This window comes from Mirounga leonina, unplaced genomic scaffold (genome assembly GCF_011800145.1).
Source record: "Mirounga leonina isolate KUSES-001 unplaced genomic scaffold, KU_Mleo_1.0 Mir_173, whole genome shotgun sequence".
Lineage (NCBI taxonomy): Eukaryota > Metazoa > Chordata > Mammalia > Carnivora > Phocidae > Mirounga > Mirounga leonina.
Window position 1 is genome coordinate 30,352,490 of NW_023270447.1, and position 22,256 is coordinate 30,374,745.

Below are 22,256 nucleotides of genomic sequence, written 5' to 3' on the forward strand. Positions count from 1 at the left end.
TCCCGCCGAGCAGGGAGCCCGATGCAGGGCTCGATCCCAGGACCCTGGGATCATGACCTGAGCCGAAGGCAGATGCTTAATGACTGAGCCACCCAGGCGCCCCCAGACAAATTAGATTTTAAACTAAAGTCTGTAATAAAAGACACAGAAGGACACTATATCATTCTTAAAGGGTCTATCCAACAAGAAGATCTAACAATTGTAAATATCTATGCCCCCAACATGGGAGCAGCCATCTACACAAGCCAACTGTTAACCAAAATAAAGAGTCATATTGATAACAATACGTTAATTGTAGGAGACCTCAATACTCCACTCTCAGCAATGGACAGATCATCTAAGCAGAAAATCAACAAGGAAACAAGAGCTTTGAATGATACACTGGACCAGATGGACCTCATAGATATTTACAGAACATTCTACCCTAAAACAACAGAATACGCATTCTTCTCGAGCGCACATGGAACTTTCTCCAGAATAGACCATATACTGGGTCACAAATCAGGTCTCAACCGATACCAAAAGATTGAGATTATTCCCTGCATAGTCTCAGACCACAATGCTCTAAAACTGGAACTCAATCACAAGAAAAAAATTGGCAGAAATTCAAACACTTGGAAGCTAAAGACCACTCTGGTCAAGAATGTTTGGGTCAACCAGGAAATCAAAGAAGAACTTAAACAATTCATGGAAATCAATGAGAACGAAAACACATCGGTCCAAAATCTATGGGATACTGCAAAGGCGGTCCTAAGGGAGAAACACATAGCCATCCAAGCCTCACTCAAAAAAATAGAAAAAATCCCGAATTCACCAACTAACTCTACACCTTAAGGAACTAGAGAAAAAGCAACAAATGACGCCTAAGCCACGCATTAGAAGAGAAAAATTAAAATTAGAGCAGAAATCAATGAATTAGAAACCAGAAACACAGTAGATCAGATCAACGAAACTAGAAGTTGGTTCTTTGAAAGAATTAATAAGATCGATAAACCACTGGCCAGACTTATCCAAAAGAAAAGAGAAAGGACCCAAATTAATAAAATTGTGAATGAAAGGGGAGAGATCAAAACTAACACCAAGGAAATAGAAACAATTATTACAAATTATTATCAATAACTATATGCCAATAAACTGAGCAATCTGGATGAAATGGAGGCCTTCCTGGAAACTATAAGCTGCCAAGGCTGAACCAGGAAGAAATTGACAACCTGAATAGGCCAATAACCAGTAATGAGATTGAAGCAGTGATCAAAAACCTCCCAAAAAACAAGAGTCCAAGGCCTGATGGATTCCCTGGGGAATTCTACCAAACATTCAAAGAAGAAATAATACCTATTCTACTGAAGCTATTCCAAAAAATAGAAACAGGAGGAAAACTTCCAAACTCATTCTATGAGGCCAGCATTACCTTAATCCCCAAACCAGGCAAAGACCCCATCAAAAAGGAGAATTTCAGACCGATATCCTTGATGAATATGGATTCCGAAATCCTCAACAAAATCCTAGCTAGTAGGATCCAACAATACATTAAAAGGATCATCCACCACGACCAAATGGGATTTATCCCCGGGATGCAAGGGTGGTTCAACATTCGCAAATCAATCAATGTGATAGAACACATTAATAAGAGGAGGGAGAAGAACAATATGGTCCTCTCGATGCACAAAAAGCATTTGACAAAATACAACATCCTTTCCTGATTAAAACTCTTCAGAGTACAGGGATAGAGGGAACATTCCTCAAGTTCATAAAATCCATCTATGAAAAACCCACAGCAAATATCATCCTCAATGGGGAAAAGCTGAGAGCCTTTCCCTTAAGATCAGGAACATGTCAAGGATGCCCACTCTCGCCACTATTGTTCAACATAGTACTAGAAGTCCTACCAACAGCAATCGGACAACAAAAAGAACTAAAAGGTATTCAAATTGGCAAAGAAGAAGTCAAACTCTCTCTTTTCACAGACGACATGATACTTTATGTGGAAAACCCAAAAGACTCTACCCCCAAATTACTAGAACTCATCCAGCAATTCAGTAATGTGGCAGGATACAAAATCAATGCACAGAAATCAGTTGCTTTCTTATACACTAACAACACAACTGTAGAAAGAGAAATTAGAGAAATGATTCCATTTACAATAGCACCAAAAACCATAAGATACCTCGGAATAAACCTAACCAAAGAGGTAAAGGATCTATACTCTAGGAACTACAAAACACTCGTGAAAGAAATTGAAGAAGACACAAAAAGATGGAAAAATATTCCACGCTCATGGATCGGAAGAATAAACATTGTTAAAATGTCTATGCTACCCAGAGCAATCTATACCTTCAATGCCATCCCAATCAAAATTCCAATGACATTTTTCAAAGTGCTGGAACAAACAATCCTAAAATTTGTATGGAATCAGAAAAGACGCCGAATCGCCAAGGAAATGTTGAAAAAGAAAAACAAAGCTGGGGGCATCACGTTGCCCAATTTCAAGCTATATTACAAATCAGTGATCACCAAGACAGCATGGTACTGGCACAAAAACAGACATACAGACCAATGGAACAGAATAGAGAACCCAGATATGGACCCTCAACTCTATGGTCAAATAATCTTTGACAAAGCAGGAAAAAACATGCAACGGAAAAAAGACAGTCTCTTCAATAAATGGTGCTGGGAAAATTGGACAGCTACGTGCAGATGAATGAAACTCGAGTATTCTCTAACACCATTCACAAAGATAAACTCAAAGTGGATGAAAGACCTCAATGTGAGACAGGAATCCATCAAAATCCTAGAGGAGAACATAGGCAGTAACCTCTTTGACATCGCCCACAGCAACATCTTTCAAGATGCATCTCCAAAAGCTAGTGAAACAAAAGCAAAAATGAACTTTTGGGACTTCATCAAGATAAAAAGCTTCTGCACAGCAAAGGAAACAGTCAACAAAACAAAGAGGCAACCCACAGAATGGGAGAAGATATTTGCAAATGACACTACAGATAAAGGGCTGGTATCCAAGATCTATAAAGAACTTCTCAAACTCAACACCCAAAAAACAAATAATCAAGTCAAAAAGTGGGCAGAAGATATGAAAAGACACTTCTCTGAAGAAGACATACAAATGGCTAATAAGACACATGAAAAAATGTTCATCATCATTAGCCATCAGGGAAATCCAAATCAAAACCACATTGAAAAAAAGAAAAAAAAAAGAAGAAGAAGGTAGCGGGAGGGGAAGAATGAAGCGGGGGAAATCGGAGGGGTAGACGAACCATGAGAGACGATGGACTCTGAAAAACAAACAGGGTTCTAGAGGGGAGGGGGGGTGGGAGGATGGGTTAGCCTGGTGGTGGGTATTGAGGAGGGCACATTCTGCATGGAGCACTGGGTGTTATGCACAAACAATGAATCATGGAACACTTCATCTAAAACTAATGATGTAATGTATGGGGATTAACATAAGAATAAAAATTTAAAAAAAAATAAGTCAAGGGAAAAAAAAAACCACATTGAGATACTACCTTACACCAGTTAGAATGGCAAAAATGGACAGGGAAAGAAACAACAAATGTTGGAGAGGTTGTGGAGAAAGGGAAACCCTCTTACACTGCTGGTGGGAATGTAAGTTGGTACAGCCACTTTGAAAAACAGTGTGGAGTTTCCTCAAAAATTTAAAAATAGAGCTACTCTATGACCCAGCAACTGCACTACTGGGTATTTATGCCAAAGACATAGATGTAGTGAAAAGAAGGGCCATATGCACCGCAATGTTCATAGCAGTAATGTCCGCAATAGCCAAACTGTGGAAAGAGCCGAGATGCCCTTCAACAGATGAATGGATAAAGAAGATGTGGTCCATATATACAATGGAATATTACTCAGCCATCAGAAAGGATGAATACCCAACTTTTACATCAACATGGATGGGACTGGAGGAGATTATGCTAAGTGAAATAAGTCAAGCAGAGAAAGTCAATTATCATATGCTTTCACTTATTTGTGGAACATAAGGAATAGCATGGACATTAGGAGAAGGAAGGGAAAAATGGTGAGGGGGAATTGGAGGCAGAGATGAACCATGAAAGACTATGGACTCTGAGAAACAAACAGGGTTTTAGAGGGGAGGGGGGAGGGGGGATTGGTTAGCCCGGTGATGGGTATTAAGGAGGGCAAGTACTGCATGGAGCACTGGGTGTTATACGAAAACAATGGATGGATCACCACATCAAAAACCAATGATGTACTGTATGGTGACTAACATAACATAATAAAATTAAAAAAAACAAAACAATGCTGATTCTCTGCCAAACAATAACTAAAATTGAAAAGCCTCTATCATCTTCCCTTCTCTAGCAAGGTGCACTGAGCCAATCATTTAGGTCACCTCTATGCAAATGACTACCTAGTCTCTACTTCCAGTTTTGTGTCCTTTTTAAATAAATCTAGGGGGGCCTGGGTGGCTCAGTCAGTTAAATGTCTGACTCGTGATTTCAGCTCAGGTCATGATCTCATGGGTCATGAGATCAAGCCCTGTGTTGGGCTCCACGCTCAGCGGGAAGTCTGCTTGGGATTCTGTCTCTGCCCCTCTCCCCACTCATGGGTGCTCTCTCTTTCTCAAAACAAATAAATAAATCTTTTAAAAAATAAAAATAAAGAAATTTAGCCCTTTTTTCCATCTGGTGGAAATATTTGGTGATTCTGCTCAGCTCTTCTGCTGGCATCTTAAGCTGCCTATATCAAAAAGGAGCTCTGGGGGTGCCTGGGAGGCTCAGATGGTTAAGCAGGATCATGGGATCGAGTCCCACACTGGGCTCCTTGCTCAGCGGGGAACCTGCTTCTTCCTCTGCCTGCCGCTCCCCGGCTTGTGCTTTCTCTCTCTCTATCTCTCTCTCTGACAAATAAATAAATAAAATCTAAAAAAAAGGAGCTCTGTATCTTCCCAAAACAAAAACTTTTCCTCCTCTCAGGTTCACTAATAATACTTCCATCCCCATAATTTTTCCCAAACTAGAAAACAGAAAGTCATCTTTAACTTCTCTTCCCACACTTCTCATATCCAATTACCAAGTTTTATGGACCCTGTCCCCTCCTTTCCACATCTGTTGCCTTGTTTGGGCACTCAGTAAAAAGGCAGAAATCTGGGTTCATAGCCCTGGCACTGGAATGATGAGGTCAGCTTAGGCAAGTACAGTAAAGTGATTCTAAAGACTTTCTACTCAAATTTATCATGAAACTCCCTTTCTCTACTTAGTTAAGAAGAACAGCTTCAACTTTCAGTTGAAAAGTTTCAAAACAGAGGCACTTCTCTGACACAGAGTAAATCCAGATTATAGAATGGGCATATATTTCATTATCCTGCTCAGTTTTAAAGAGGAACTAAAAGCCTGCAGGCCTTTGATCTAGATGTTCCTAGCACAGAATAGCCTTTAAAAATTTAGTATATTTTTAGGCACTTAAGAATGGGGCAGCTATATATTCCAACAAAACATAGAAGCAAGGCACAGAATATGGTGTTCAATAACTATTTAAAATAATGAATATATATGATGGTAGAGGCATACCCTCCCAGAAGTATATATGTAAGACATTACCAATGTTGTTTGTCTCTAAGGAGGAGAACCAAGAGGATCAGGAACACATTTATCACTATACTTTTTTTTTTTTACCTCTTCTTTATTTAGTAGTAAATGTATATCTTACTTATTTAACAAAATTTTTAACCATATTAAACTTCAACAATACTAACTTTATTCCTCACTTGTCAATCAATACTATATTAATGCTCCAAAGAACAAGATGAGGAACTCCACATTTGGCTTCAACAAGCCACACACTTTTACCTACTCAGGCTCATTATTTTGTGACCTAGTACAAAGTCTGAATGTTATCTTCCAGCTTTTTTGCAGAACATCTAGTTTTAAAGCAATACTTCCACATCAACACTATTCTACAGGATCCTGTGTGTCCACATCACTTACTCAAGAAAGCTGGAACCAAACTGGCTGGTTATTCAGCAAAAGGAAAATTTTACTTGCTTAAAGAAAACAGACAAAACCAGATGATTTAAGATTCTTTCCATACTAAGAGCTATCTATAATTATATGACATTTAAACAGATAACAATAGATACAAAAGTAGATCTATAAAATAATAAATTATTTTCGTTACTTACGGAGGCTAAACTCTGTGCAGAACCTGAGTATTTACTGAAAAGTCCTCCATTAGCATAGTTACAAGACTGAGATCCTTTGTCTTTGGCAGAACTTAAAGATAATGTCAAATTCTGTCTACTACTGGAACAACTTGAACCTACCAAACAAATATATCAATAATATTAGAAGTATTAGTAACTCCAATGATAAATTTCAGGTAAAATCTCAGTAAAATCTCAAAGTTTACATTATATTCATTCAGAAAGCTTCTAATTTTAAAATTCATCCCACTCAATTGTGTAAGTTATTAAATGTACACCATTATTAAAATCTACATCTCTTGACAACTGCTTTTAACACTGCTAAACTCAAAAACAAAACAAAACAAAACACTGCTAAACTCTGCTTCTTAAATTAAGAATAAAATATTCACCTAATTAATTAGAGCAATATTTGATTGATCTATTGTAATCAGTATAAGAATACTGGCAACTAGGGGTGCCTGCCTGGCTTAGTCAGTGCAGTGTGTAACTCTTTTTTTTTTTTTTTAAGATTTTATTTATTTATTTGAGACAGAGAGAATGAGAGAGACAGAGAGCACACGAGAGGGGGGAGGGTCAGGGGGAGAAGCAGACTCCCCACTGAGCAGGGAGCCCGATGCAGGACTCGATCCCGGGACTCCAGGATCATGACCTGAGCCGAAGGCAGTCGCTTAACCAACTAAGCCACCCAGGCGCCCTGGAGTGTGTAACTCTTGATCTTGGGTTTATGAGTTCAAGTTCCATGTTGGGTGCAGAGATTAATTAAAAATAAAATCTTTAAGGGGCGCCTGGGTGGCTCAGATGGTTAAGCGTCTGCCTTCGGCTCAAGTCGCGATCCCAGAGTCCTGGGATTGAGCGGGGAGCCTGCTTCTCCCTCTGCCTCTGCCTCTCTCTCTCTCTCTCTGACTCTCATGAATAAATAAATAAAACATTTTTTTAAAAAATCTTTAAAAAAAAATACTGGCAACTATGAACCTTCAAGTTATAAATTTAACAAAATAGGGGTGCCTGGGTGGCTCAGTCATTAGGTGTCTGCCTTCGACTCAGGTCATGATCCCGGGGTCCTGCAATCGAGCCCCGCATCAGGCTCCCTGCTCAGCGGGAGGCCTGCTTCTCCCTCTCCCTCTCCCACTCCCCCTGCTTGTGTTCCCTCTCTTGCTGTGTCTCTCTCTGTCAAATAAATAAATAAAATCTTTTAAATTTTTAAAAATAAATAAATTTAACAAAATAGAAGCACTTCCTTTCCTGAGGATTGAATTACACATTACATTGTAATTAGTTTTTTATAGTTCTGTCTCCCCTAACCATCTATCTATTCATCTGTGGCAGACGCTGTGTCTTAGTTCATCTTAATGCAACAGTTAAGACACTCCTCATCTCCTGGACTTATATGACCCTGAGCAGGTCACTTAAGTTTTCCTTATCTCAATTTTCTTTATGTTTAAACACTAACACAGGATGTAGTCCTAATTCATAGGATTGCTATAAAGGTTAAATAATGAAGTGAATACACAGCATTTAGTACTACACCTGAGATCTAGTAAAATCTCATTAAGTGAGAACTATCATTACTGTAATGTTCACTGTACTTGGCACAAAATAGTCATTCATTGATTATTTACTAGACAAATTAATCACAAAAGCATATGATCCTTGGGGGCACCTGGGTGGCTCAGTCGTTAAGTGTCTGCCTTCGGCTCAGGTCATGATCCCAGGGTCCTGGGATCGAGCCCCGCATGGGGCTCCCTGCTCAGCCAGGAGTCTGCTTCTCCCTCTCCCGCTCCCCCTGCTTGTGTTCCCTCTCTCGCTATGTCTCTCTCTGTCAAATAAATAAAATCTTTAAAAAAATTTTTTTTAAAAAGCATATGATCCTCTAATAAATTAAAAATAATTAAAAATTTAAAAAAATAAGAAATTCAGCATGTTCAAGAAATTATTGTTATTAATACACTTTGGCAGCATGTACTATATCTCTAACAAAAACTACAGATCTTTTAAAGACCAGCAATTCTACTTCTACTTATATACTAAGAAAATCATCAGACAAGTATATGCAAAGCAAAAAAAAAACATTCTAAAGGGAACAAGAGGGAACTGCTTAAATAAACTGGTGTATATATTTACAAATTTAACACTAGGTACATATTAAAAATGATAGCATAGAAATACATTTGTTGACCTAGAAAAACATTCTTACATATTATTAAATATCTTACAAGCAGGCTACAAAGGTATAATTATAATTTTACTATACACCATTTATTTGTACATAATATAGAATTTTATGTCTCAATATATTTAAATGCAAATAGAAATGGATATATACCATAGTATTATCAGTCATTACTTCTGGGTAGCAGAATATCAGGTGATTTTAATTTTTTGTTTGCTTATTTGTATGTTCTAGTCTTTCTAAAATGAATCTGTATAATCTGTGAGTTAAATATTAAGGAAAGGAATTTTGGAGACTAAAACACTGAAATCACTCCAGTTATGATTTATATATAAAATTTCCTTTGTAGACTTAATTCAGCTATCTCCACATACCTTTGTCTGATGCTGCTCTTTTAGTGTATTCAAGTACAAGGTGCTCTCGTTCCCATGGTAGTATTTTTCCTTTCTTCTTCCCACGTCTTCTTTTAAAGTGATGGGCCAGAAAAATTACAGATACAGCACTCACTGCAGTTACCACAAACAACTTTTTTGCTACTGGTGAAAATTTTATCTGGAAAAGATGCAGGTAAACTGAAAAAAGCTTCTTATATTTGTTCACTTAAAGACGTAAGAACAAAACTTATTCTTAAGAATGAATACTATATTAGTAATAGTTCTAAGTCCTACGGAGAGAATATTATTTCACACTCTTTAAATGACAGCTAGCCCAACCTGAATTTTAAAAACAAGCAAAATGTTGGGCGCCTGGGTGGCTCAGTTGGTTAAGCGACTGCCTTCGGCTCAGGTCATGATCCTGGAGTCCCGGGATAGAGTCCCGCATCGGGCTCCCTGCTCAGCAGGGAGCCTGCTTCTCCCTCTGACCCTCCCCCCTTTCATGTGCTCTCTGTCTCTCTCATTCTCTCTGTCTCAAATAAATAAATAAAATCTTTAAAAAAAAAAAAAAAACAAGCAAAATGTATTATTTATTACTTTCTGAAGTTCTTAGGTAAACAATATTACCACAAAAGTCAAAAGGAACACAAAATAATTCAACTCCATTAAAACCTATTGAACTAATGATTTTCATGCAACTAAATGTCTGAATCATTGCAAGATTTTAAATTACAGGAATGACTAATTCAGAGTTTTGCTTTGTTTTGTTTTTGTTTTTTGAGTAGGCTCCATGCCCAGCATGGAGCCCAATGTGGGGCTTGAACTCACAACCCTGAAATCAAGAACTGAGCTGAGATCAAGAGTCAGACGCTTAAGCAACTGAGCCACCCAGGCACCCCTAATTCAGAGTTTTAAAACAAACCAATTTTTTTTTTAAACTATCTGGAAATCTGGACAAACATGAATTAACTCAATTTCTTTTTTTTTAAGATTTATTTATTTATTTATTTGAGAGAGACTGTGCCACCCAGGAGCCCCAAATTAACTCAATTTCTAAATGCTATCTGAATAAACCCTTTATGCATGAATTATTCAACAAATATTACTCAGCATTTTACAATGTACCACACTGTGCTATGAAAATTAAAATTAAAATCTTACTGTAATTTTCTTCAACAAGCAAATATCAATGCCTTTCAATGATCAGGAAGCACTAGGTATAGAGGACACAGATCTTGCCTCCTTCAAGCAGTGTGCTAATAGTAGAGACAAATATATTCACAGATAATTATAGTACAGTGTGATAAATACAGTAATATAAGTATACACTAAGTATCAACATCAGAGCAAGAGGTAATTAACTTTGTCTTAGGGGACAGACACTATCAATAGTAAAAAATACAGGAGAGCAATAAAATAAAGCCATAGTCTTGAGGTGTAGAGCGCTGGAAAGAGTGTCACTTCCAAACTCACAATAACAAAAAAGCCAGACAAATGGCAAATTTTCGTTTTTTCTTGAACCCATCACAATGCTGAGGTCAAAGGGCAATCAACTGGCCCTAAAGAGACACAGGTATCTCTGCATGAAGAGATAGGACATAAGCTCTGGCATGCAGAGATAAAACACAGCAGGACATCAGTAAGATGAGTTCAGTTAGTTTGCTTGGTAAATTGGTAAAGACAGTGTGCACTGGTGAGAGAGGATAAAGTACCCCCGGGGAGCAGGGGGGGGATGCTGCAAAGATAGGGGTAATCCATACTTTTTGCAGGTTTTATCTTCATGAATCCCACCAGGCTCTACTCACAGAAAAGACTGCTAGAGCCCTAAGTCTCCCTAATGGTATCGGACTGGAAGGAAACAGGAGTTTTTGTGGAGGGGCATGAACTGCATCAATACCCTTCTCTATCCCTTCCAAAGAAAAGACCTAATCTGTGGGATACAGCTTTAACTTCCAAAGGAAATTTATACCATTAAATGCTTATATTAAAGAAGAAAGGTATCAAATCCATAATCTGAGTTTTTGCCTTAAGAAACTAGAAAAAAGAACAAATTCAATCCAAAGCAAGCAGAAGACAGGAAGTAATAAAGACTAAACAGAAATCAATGAAATAGAAAGACAAATCAATAAAAACAAAAGTGTTTAAAAAAAGCAACAGGTTCACTCCCAATAGGTTTCAGGGGGAAAAAATAAAACTGACAAAGCTCTAACCGGTCTGACCAAAAACAAACAAAAAGAGAGAGAGAGAGGGGGAGAGAGAAAAGACACATATTACCAAAATCAGAAATAAAAGAGGTGTCATCACTAAAGACCTTACAGATATGAAAAGGATTACTATAAACAACTCTATGCCCATAAACTCAACAATTTTAGATGAAATGGACCAATTTCTTGAAAAATAGAAACTATCAAAATTCACTCAGGAAGAAACAGCAAAGAAATTGAATATGTAGTTAAATTAAAACCTTTTAACAAATGAGGGGCACCTGGGTGGCTCAGATGGTTAAGCGTCTGCCTTCAGCTCAGGTCATGATCCCAGCGTCCTGGGATCGAGCCCCGCATCGGGCTCCCTGCTCAGCGGGGAGCCTGCTTCTCCCTCTCCCTCTGCCTCTCTCCCTGCTCATGCTCTCTCTCTCTCTGTATCTCTGTGTCTCAAATGAATAAATAAAATCTTTAAAAAAAAAAAAAAACCTTTTAACAAATGATATAGCAAATTCTACTAAGTATTTAACAAAGAAATATCAATTCCATTCAATGAGGGAATTCTTCCCAATCATTTTTTGAAGCCAGCATTATTATTAATATCAAAACCAAAGACATTACAAAAAAATTATAGGGTAGTATCTATAATGTTGATTTTTAAAAAAATCCTTCACAAAATATTAACATATTGAATCCAGCAATATATAAAATGAATACTATAGATGATCTAGTAGTGTATATCCTAGGAATGCAAATCTGGTTCAACATTCAAATATCAATCAATGTAACTTACCATAATAACAAACCAAGAAGAAACGCCATAATATAATCTCAATAAATTCAAAAAGAACATTTGAAAATATTCAACTTCCACTCATGATTTTTAAAAAACTCAGCAAATTAGGACTAGAAGGTGTGTGGCTTAAATAGTGTCCCCCCAAAATTCACATTAACCTTGAATATCAGATTATGATCTTATTTAAAAATAAAGTCTTTGTCCATGTAATTAAGGTAAGAATCAAGATGACATAACATTGTTTTAGGGTGGACCCTAAATCAAATAAGTGCCCTTATAAGGGATTAAAGGGGACACAGAGACACAAAAGAGAAAGCCATGTGAAGAGGGAGGCAGAGATTAGTTATGCTGTCATAGCCAAGGAATGCCTGAAGCTACCAGAACCAACATCATATTAAAAGTGCCAGCCAATATAAAAAGTCAAGAAAAAAGAATAAAAGGAATACATATTGGAAAGGAAGAAGTAAAACTCTGTATTTGCAGACAATTTTGATTGTCTACATGGAAAATCCAAAAAAATCTACCTAAAAATCTCCTAGAACTGATAGGTAAATAGGCTCCAAAGTCAATAACAGCAATAAGCAACTGGAAATGAAATTTAAAAAGCAATACCATTTATAATAGCACCAAGTAAAAGAAAAAGAAAAAAATACTTAGCAATAAATCTAAAAAAAATCAGTGCTAGTAAATAAAACACTGATGAAAGAAATCAACAAAGATAAGAGATACATCATGTTCATGGATTGTAAAATGTTGTTTCTCTTCAAACTGATGTACAAAAACCAATATAACCCTAATCAAAATTCCAGCAAAAATTTTTTTTAAAGATTTTATTTATTTATTTGAGGGGGGGAGCACGAGCAGGGGGGAGGGGCTGAGTGAGAGGGAGAAACAGACTCCCTCCTGAGCAGGGAGCCTGGGCTCGATCCCAGGACCCTGAGATCATGACCTGAGCCAAAGGCAGATGCTTAACCAACCCAGACATGCCCCAGCAAAAATTTTTGTAGGTACTGGTAGCATATTATTAAAAAAAAAATTAAGGAAAGGCAAAGGAACTAAAATAACCAAAATAACTCTGAAAAAGACAAAGTTGGAGAACTTACTCTAGCCAATTTCAAAACTTAACTATAAAGCTACAATAATTAAAACAGTGTGGTATTGGCGAAACAATAGGCATATAGATCAACGCAACAGAACAGAATTCAGAAATAAACCTGTACAAATACAGTCAACCTATTTTTGTCAAAAGTAAATTCAAGGAAGAAATTTCTTTTTTTAAAGATTTTATTTATTTGTCAGAGAGAGAGCACAAGCAGGGGGAGCGGAAGGCAGAGCAGGCAGAGGGAGAAGCAGGCTCCCCACTGAGCAAGGAGCCCCAATGCGGGGCTCGATCCCAGGACCCTGAAATCACGACCCAAGCTGAAGGCAAATGCTTAACCAACTCAGCCACCCAGGTGTCCCTCAAGGAAGAAATTTCTTGAAGAAAACACAGAAAATCTACGTAGTCTAGAAATCCACCAAGACCTACAAACGTCCCTCCACAGATAAATGGATAAACTGGTACATCCATACAATGGAATGAATACTCAGCAATAAAAAAGGTCATAATAGTCAGACACACAACGATGTGAATGAATCTCAAATGCATTATGTTAAGTGAAAAAAGCCAATTCCAAAAGATTATATACTATATAATCTCACACTACATACATTAATTCACTCATGGATCATAAACCTAAAACTGTAAGAACATAAAATCTAAAACTATAAAAGTTCTAGAAAAAAGCATACGAAAAAATCTTTGTGACCCTTGGTTAGGCAAATATTTCTAAGAGATGACACCAAGAACCTGATCTGTTAAAAAAAAAAAGAAAACAAGTTGACAAATGGACTTCAGAATTAAAACCTTCTGCTTTTTAAAAGGCATTGCTTAGGGGTGCCTGGGTGGCTCAGTCAGTTAGGCCTCTGGCTCCTGATTTCGGCTCAGGTCATGATTTCATGGGTCATGGGATCAAGCCTGCATTGGGCTCTGCGCTCAGTGGGGAGTCTGTTTGAGATTCTTTCTCTCCCTTCCTTCTGTCCTGTCTCCTGCTCACACAAGCTCTCTCTCTAAAATAAATGTTTAAAAACACATATACATACATAAATAGCACTTTCCAGAAGTTGAAAAGACAATCTACGGACAAGAATAGTTACAAATGATAGATCTGATAAAGGAATCATACCCAAGGTATATAAGGAATTCTCAAAACAACCCAATTAAAAAATGGGCAACAGCTTTGAATAGACACATCAACAAAGATTTACGGATTGCAAATAAGCATACGAAAGCATGTTCAGGGGCGCCTGGGTGGCTCAGTCGTTAAGCATCTGCCTTCGGCTCAGGTCATGATCCCAGGGTCCTGGGATCGAGCCCCACGTCGGGCTCCCTGCTTGGCGGGAAGCCTGTTTCTCCCTCTCCCACTCCCCCTGCTTGTGTTCCTGCTCTCGCTGTGTCTCTCTCTGTCAAATAAATAAATAAAATCTTAAAAAAAAAAAAAAAAAAAAGAAAGCATGTTCAACATTACTGGTCATTAGGGAAAATCAAATTAAAACCACAATGAGATTCTACTATTCTATTAGAACGGCTAAAATTAAAAGACTGGCCATACCAATGATATAGCCACTTTGGACGAAGCCTGGCATTTTTTAAAAAAATTAAATATATCGGGGCGCCTGGGTGGCTCAGTCGTTAAGCATCTGCCTTCGGCTCGGGTCATGATCCCAGGGTCCTGGGATCAAGCCCCACATCAGGGTCCCTGCTCGGCAGGAAGCCCGTTTCTACCTCTCCCACTCCCCCTGCTTGTGTTCCCTCTCTTGCTGTGTCTCTCTCTGTCAAATAAATAAATAAAATCTTTAAAAAAAAAATTAAATATATCTCATGGTGCCTGAGTGGCTCAGTCAGTTAAGCGTTCACCTCTTGGTTTTGGCTCAGATCATGATCTCACTGCTCAGTGAGGAGTCTGCTCCAGATTCTCCCTCCTTCTCCGCCCCTCTCTGCTTGCTCTCTTTCTCAAATAAAATTTTTTAAAAATGTTTAAAAAAATTTTTAATTAAATATATCCCTATCTTATGATTCAATCGTTCCACTCCCAAGAGAAATGAAAGCATATGTCCATACAAAGACTTGTATGGGAATGTTCTTAGCAGCTTTACTTACAATTAAAAAATAAAAACAGGAAACAACCCAATGTCTGCCAACAGCTGAACAAACTGTGGTATATCCATACAATGGAATACTATGCAGTAATGAAACAGAATTAACTATTGATATACACAACATGCATGTATTTCAAAGTCAGACTAAGTGAAAGAAAAAAAGACAAAAGAAAGTACATATTGTATGATTCCATTTTATATAAAACAGAAAATGCAAACAAATCTATAGTGATCAAAAGCAGATCAGTGGTTGCCTGGGGGAAAGCGAGAGAGGGGACTTGGACAGGGAGATGCAAAGGGAAAGGTTACAAAGGAGAATGAGAAACTTTTGGAGATCGTCGATATGTTCATTATCCTGACTGTGGCAAGAATTTCACAGATATAGAGACGCCTGGGTGGCTCAATCTTGATAAGCGTCTGCCTTCAGCTCAGGTCATGATCCCAGAGTCCTGGGATCGAGTCCCACACCAGGCTCCTTGCTCAGTAGGGAGCCTGCTTCTCCCTCTGCCTGCGCTCGCTCGCTCTCTCTGACAAATAAATACATAAAATCTTTAAAAAAAAAAAGAATTCAGTTATAATATACACATGTATGTCAAAACTAAAATTGTATTTTAAATATGGACAGTGCAATGTGTGTCAATTATACCTCAATAAAGCTAATTTTAAAATAACATCTGGGGCGCCTGGGTGGCTCAGTTGGTTAAGCGACAGCCTTCAGCTCAGGTCATGATCCTGGAGTCCCGGGATCGAGTCCCATATCGGGCTCCCTGCTCAGCGGGGGGTCTGCTTCTCCCTCTGACCCTCTTCCCTCTCTTGCTGTCTCTCATTCTCTCTGTCTCAAATAAATAAATAAAATCTTTAAAAATAAAATAAAATAAAATAAAATAACATCTGGGTTCTACACATAAAAATTGCTCATTTTCAGGGTGCCTGGGTTGCTCAGTCAGTTAAGCATCTGCCTTCGGCTCAGGTCATGATCCCCGGGTCCTGGGATCGAGGCCCACGTCGGGCTCCCTGATGAACAGGGAGCCTGCTTCTCCCTCTCCCTCTGCCTACCGCTCCCCCTGTTTGTATTCTCTCTCTGTCAAATAAATAAATTAAATCTTAAAAAAAAAAAATTGCTCATTTTCTGGAATACCAGAAATGATTTACTTCCATTTGCCATTAGCATGTGGCCTCAGTGACTATGATCTAACAAAAAATTTAAAACTATTCTTCTTTTTTTTTTTTTAAGATTTTTATTTATTTATTGAGGCGCCCTAAAACTATTCTTACTCTACTTTTCCTCCAAGTCCATTTAAATTCCTTCAAAACTATCAAGAAGGGCGCCTGGGTGGCTCAGATGGTTAAGCATCTGCCTTCGGCTCAGGTCACGATCCCGGGGTCCTAGGATCGAGTCCCACATCAGGCTCCCTGCTCAGTGCAGAGCCTGCTTCTCCCTCTCCCTCTGTCATTCCCTCTACTTGTGCTCTTCTGTCTATCTCTCTGTCAAATAAATAAAATCTTTAGAAAAAAAAAACTATCAAGAAAATATAGAACATTCCAATACCACCTCAAATTTTTTTCCCTTCACAAACTTTAAGAATTATTCTCTTAAGCAATGTCTCTATTACAGGCATTAGCAAATTTTTTTAAGATTTATTTATTTGAGAGAGGGAAAGAACTGGGGGGAGGGGCAGAGGGAGAAAGAGAGAGAGTTCCAAGCAGACTTCACACCAAGTGTGGAGCCTGACCCAGGGCCGGATCTGAAAACCCTGAGATTATAACCCAAGCCAAAGCCAAGAGTTAGACGCCTAACCAACTGCACCACCCAGGAGCCCCATAAATTTTTATTTCTTTAGATTTGTTTTTCCCTCTGGAACCATACCTTCAGTGTTAAGAGCAACTAAATGAGATTTGGGAAAAAAAACAACAGTTCCTTGAATCTGGGTGCTAAAGACCCAATAATAAAATAAATTCTAAAAATAGCATTATTATTGGGGCACCTGGCTGGCTCAGTCTGTGAAGCATGGAACTCTTGATCTCAGGGTTGTGAATTCAAGCCCCACATCGGGTATAGAGAGTACTTAAAAATAAAATCTTTAAAACATTTTTTAATTAAAAATAAAAATAGCACTATTAAGAATATCTTCTTAATTTTCAATATATTTTATAAACTGCCATGACCTCATTATCAAAAAAATATTAATCTTAGATCAAATGTAAAAATTAGTACTTACTGAAGAAATAAATGTAAGATAAGAAAATTAAGACCTCCATTAAAGTAAATAATCTAGGGGCGCCTGGGTGGCTCAGTTGGTTAAGCGACTGCTTTCGGCTCAGGTCATGATCCTGGAGTCCCTGGATCGAGTCCCGCATTGGGCTCCCTGCTCGGCGGGGAGCCTGCTTCTCCCTCTGACCCTCCCCCCTCTCATGTGCTCTCTCTCTCTCATTCTCTCTGTCTCAAATAAATAAATAAAATCTTAAAAAAAAATAAATAAATAAAAAATAAAGTAAAGAATCTATTAATAAAGGCCCAGTCACAGCTAAGTGATTGTGTCTGCTTAAATTGCCAGTTCTAGGGACACCTGGGTGGCTCAGTCGTTAAGCGGCTGCCTTCAGCTCAGGTCATGATCCCAGGGTCCTGGGATCGAGCCCCGCATGGGGCTCCTTGCTCAGAGGGAAGCCTGCTTCTCTCTCTCCCATTCCCCCTGCTTGTGTTCCCTCTCTTGCTGTGTCTCTCTCTGTCAAATAAATAAATAAAATCTTAAAAAAAAAAATTGTCAGTTCTACTATATCCAAGGGCACTGAAGTTAAAAAACCACTGAGATATAAATATGAAATTAAAACTACTCCATCAGACATATAATGTTCTTTACTAATATAAATTCAAATACAATAAAAATCAATTCACTTTTATTAAGATCCAAGTTCTGTTTATATGTTAGGTATTATTTTTATATAAAAGACGTATTGAAGTCTACAATACAGTAATAATCTCATGAAAAAGAAACTTTTTCCATGACAAAAAAAAGCAACAAATTTCCCAGAGAAAATGTTTATCCTAAGTAATCTAGAAAACACAACATTTGAAAGTCTCTTATATTACTCTTGCCTATCACTTCTTGTTTTGTTACTTTTTTCCCTCCCTGAGGGAAGTCAATTGCTTCCTATACCATTGCCTGGAACATTGGAAATAGCATCTCAGAATCCCAAAGCTCAGAGGGGCTTTCTGTGGTGATACAGTCCATTTCCTCACCTCCAGACAAATGAAAACTAGACACATGTCCTATTCATTCAACATGAATTGAGCATCTATTTATGGCCCAGACACTGAGAATACAAAGGAAAAGAACATTACTCCTTATGCTCAGATTTCACACTTCATAACCTGATGCTATTGTTTAATGCTCTTGTCAAGTCCCCTACCATCTAATGTTCTCTGGAGACAGAGAATAGTCATGCATAAGTTTCCTGCTCCAATAACTTTATTTCCCTTTACTCAGCATAAAGAATTCAGTTGATCTATTCCTCAAACACAGTACTTACACCTTTATTTGGGGGAGAAGGGGCAGTTTCTACAAACTTTATTGAGGTTCTAAGCTCAGTAAGGGCTAGAACTATGCCTAGATCTTGTTCACCACTTTATATCTTGACTGAAACACAATAGAGGCTTAATAGGTATACTTTGAATGAATCTCTCTGATAACTAGAAAACACTACATGCAAACTGTAAACTCTTGAATAAACAGGAATAACATCTTCCTCATAGGGTTGTTTTGGATAGATAACATACATAAAGTAATATCTGACACATAGCAGGCATTCAAAAATGTGAGCTATTATTTAATGTTAATTTATTTTAATTAAAAAATGTTTAACAGTTTGAAACTATATATATATTTTTTTAAAGACTTTATTTATTTGAGAGAGAGAGAGCACAAGCAGGGGAGGGGCAGAGGGAGAGGGAAAAGCAGACTCCCCGCTGAGCAGGGAGCCCAACATGGGGCTCAATCCCAGGACCCCAAGATCATGACCTAAGCCAAAAGCAGACACTTAATGGACTGAGCCACCCAGGCGCCCTGAAATAATTTTAGATTTACAGAAAAACTGCAAAGATAGTATCTTTGCATCACTTAGGATTTTCCTGATGTTAACATCTTATAAAACTAAAAAATTAACATTAAAATAAAACTAAAAAACTAACATTAGTACAATATTATTAACTAAACTATAGACTTTATTCTGATTTCACCAGTTTTTCCGCTGATGTTCTTTTTCTATTCCAAGACCAATTCAGGATGCCACACTGCATTTAGACAGATTTTTATTTTTTAAGTGCTTAGTTAATTCTTTGTCTTTCTCACTTAACACTCTGAATTTGGAGAATCAACTAAACTACTTATCTCTTTATGTTGTGTTGACCAGCTGAAAAACAGAATCTGCTTGTATTAACACGATAAAGTAATACCATCTCAATGACCTTAGATACCAAAGTAATCCTTAAGAAAACTACAGAAGCAAAAGAGACTTAAGTATTTTGTTTAGAGTATGTATTCACTAAATGAAAGAACAAATACTTGGAAAATGTATTATTCCTTAAATAAATGACAGGGAAATATAATAGGAGTTAACATTTATTGGGGTGCTCACTCATCTTTATTGCATGTCAAACACAATAAATTGGCTTCAAAGAGGTTAAGTAACCTGCCAAAGATCACACAATTCCACAGTGGCGAAACATGAATCAAGATGCATCATCAAAGGTGTTTAAATCCACGCATATCTTGCATCATCTTTTTTTTTTTTAAGATTTTTTATTTATTTATTTGACAGAGAGAGACACAGCGAGAGAGGGAACACAAGCAGAGGGAGTGGGAGACGGAGAAGCAGGCTTCCCGCCAAGCAGGGAGCCCGATGCGGGGCTCAATCCCAGGACCCCGGGATCATGACCTGAGCCGAAGGCAGACGCTTAACGACTGAGCCACCCAGGTGCCCCTTAAATCCATGCATGTCTTGCATCATCTATTAAAATTACTTCAGTCACACAGATGACATCTCACTATGCAATTAAATATATAACTGAATTGCATCCAACATGGCTTCTCAATTTTTGGAGGCTGAACTAATGAACGAAAAAATCTTACATGTCTTTTTTATTTTAAAAAAATCAATCCAATTCTAAAATTACAGAACAAGAGCTCTGAGCTTTTCCTTGGTCCTTTCTTGGTCATTTGTGCTATTCAAACTATAACCTGCTCTCTCAGTGCAGGAGTCAACAAACTTTTTCGGCATAGGCCAAGTAGTAAATATTTTAGGCTTGTGGAACATATAATCTCTACTGCAACCACTTAGCTCTGTTGTTATAGTGCAAAAGCAGTCACAGATAATACATTAACAAATGAGTATGGCTGTGTCCCAATAAAACTTTACTTGTAAAAAACAGGTGGTGGCCTTGATTTCACTTAGAGGCTGTGCTTTGCTGACCTATCTTAGGGCACTGATAGCATGGAATGAGTTTTGAATACTAAGTGCCATGGCTGAGAGTAAAGAGTGTATCCTTAAGTTTACCTGCAATGACTCTTTACATTATTTTTAAAAATATCTCATGGAACAAGTTGGCTGATACACCTGGCCTCAGAAAATTACTCTTAGCATTGAAAAGTAGGTGGTATAGGGGGCGCTTGGGTGGCTCAGTCGTTAAGCGTCTGCCTTCGGCTCAGGTCATGATCTCGGGGTCCTGGGATCGAGCCCCCAATCGGGCTCCCTGCTCCGCGGGAAACCTGCTTCTCCCTCTCCCCCTCCCCCTGCTTGTGTTCCCTCTCTCGCTGTGTCTCTCTCTGTCAAATAAATAAATAAAATCTTTAAAAAGAAAAAAAAAAAAAGAAAAGTAGGTGGTATAGTAGAATCATATACGCAAAGGATACAAAAGTAATTTCTAAAGAAGAAATACCAAATGCTAATAAACATTTAAAAAAACACTCTGATTTCTAGACTGTGAAGAAAGACATCATCAAATGATTAAGATTGATGAAGACTGTGCATTGGTACAGCCAATCTGCAGAGCAATTTAGGAATGACAAACAAAAGCCTTGAAAATGTTCATAATTAATACAAATTGCTCTAAATCTATGAAAAGATTCTCAGCTTAACATATAAGAGAGAGAGAAAATTAAAATCATGATGAAATACCATTCTCACCTACCAGAATGGCAAAACTCCCCAAATTTGGGGAGTACAAAATAATACTATTCCTACAGAAGGCAATTTAACAGTATCTATCAAAATTCAAATACATTTACTCTTTGGCCCAGAAATTCAAAGTCTAAAAATTTATCCTGTTGCCTATACCTGTACCCCATGCCTATGGCTGTATGAATTGAGGTATATCAAACTTACTCACTATATCACTGTTTGTAACAGTACAAGATCAGAAATAACACAAATGTTTATGTATACAAATACTACGTAGCTGTATGAATAAAAAAAAAGAAAAAGATCTATATATATTAATACAGAAAGATCTCTAGGAAATTAAGTATCAAAAAGCAGGAACATAGGTAGTGCAGGTAAACTTAAGGATACATTCTCTACTCTCAGCCATGGTACTTAGTATTCACATTTTTTTTTTAAGATTTTATTTATTTATTTGAGAGAGAGAGAACACAAGTTGGGGGAGGGTCAGAAGGAGAAGCAGACTCCCTGCTGAGCGGGGAGCCTGACGTGGGACTTGATCTTGGGACTCCAGGATCATGACCTGAGCCAAAGGCAGTCGCTTAACCAACTGAGCCACCCAGGAGCCCCATGGTACTTAGTACTCAAAACTCATTCCATGCTTTCCTCTTTTATAAGAAAGAGGAAAAAATAAGTATATAATTGCTTTTGCAGATATGTGATTAAGGAAACCCTAAAAGATATTCAAGTAATCCAAATGGTTACCTGTAGGAAGTGGATGGGGACCAAGACAGTAAAACATTTCCATGTATGTATATGTACGTGAGTGTGGTTTTGATATATGAACCATATAAATGTATTAGCATTTTAAAGAATAATATACATTTATAAATAATACATTTTAAAGAATAATATTACTTTAGGATCATTGTAAGGATTAAATAAATTTGTAAATGTACCTAATATAAAATGTCTAGCACAGTGCTTTACATACAGTGGAGCTACTAGTCTTTTAAATGTCATCCAAACAGTATAATATATACAATAAAAGAATACCAAAAATTTAGACTCAATATTTTCATCTCTAGAAATACACTATAATAAAAAATCTAAAAATTGGACAAAGACTTATATATAAATAATAAACTGTTGAAACAAACCAGAAACA

At 37.6% G+C, this 22,256-nt stretch overlaps 1 protein-coding gene across 4 annotated transcripts in view; it reads right to left on the reverse strand.

The window, feature by feature from the left end:
• The window catches only part of MIGA1 (mitoguardin 1), a 100,143-nt gene that overhangs the window by 72,539 nt on the left and 5,348 nt on the right, over window positions 1-22,256 (reverse strand). For all 4 annotated transcript variants that reach the window (XM_035018221.1, XM_035018219.1, XM_035018222.1 and 1 more), the window contains exons 3-4: window positions 8,741-8,918; window positions 6,173-6,309 (exon numbers count right to left, since the gene is read on the reverse strand). In XM_035018221.1, the coding sequence (XP_034874112.1) occupies window positions 6,173-6,309; window positions 8,741-8,918 (315 nt within the window). The remainder of the gene's footprint in view (window positions 1-6,172; window positions 6,310-8,740; window positions 8,919-22,256) is intronic.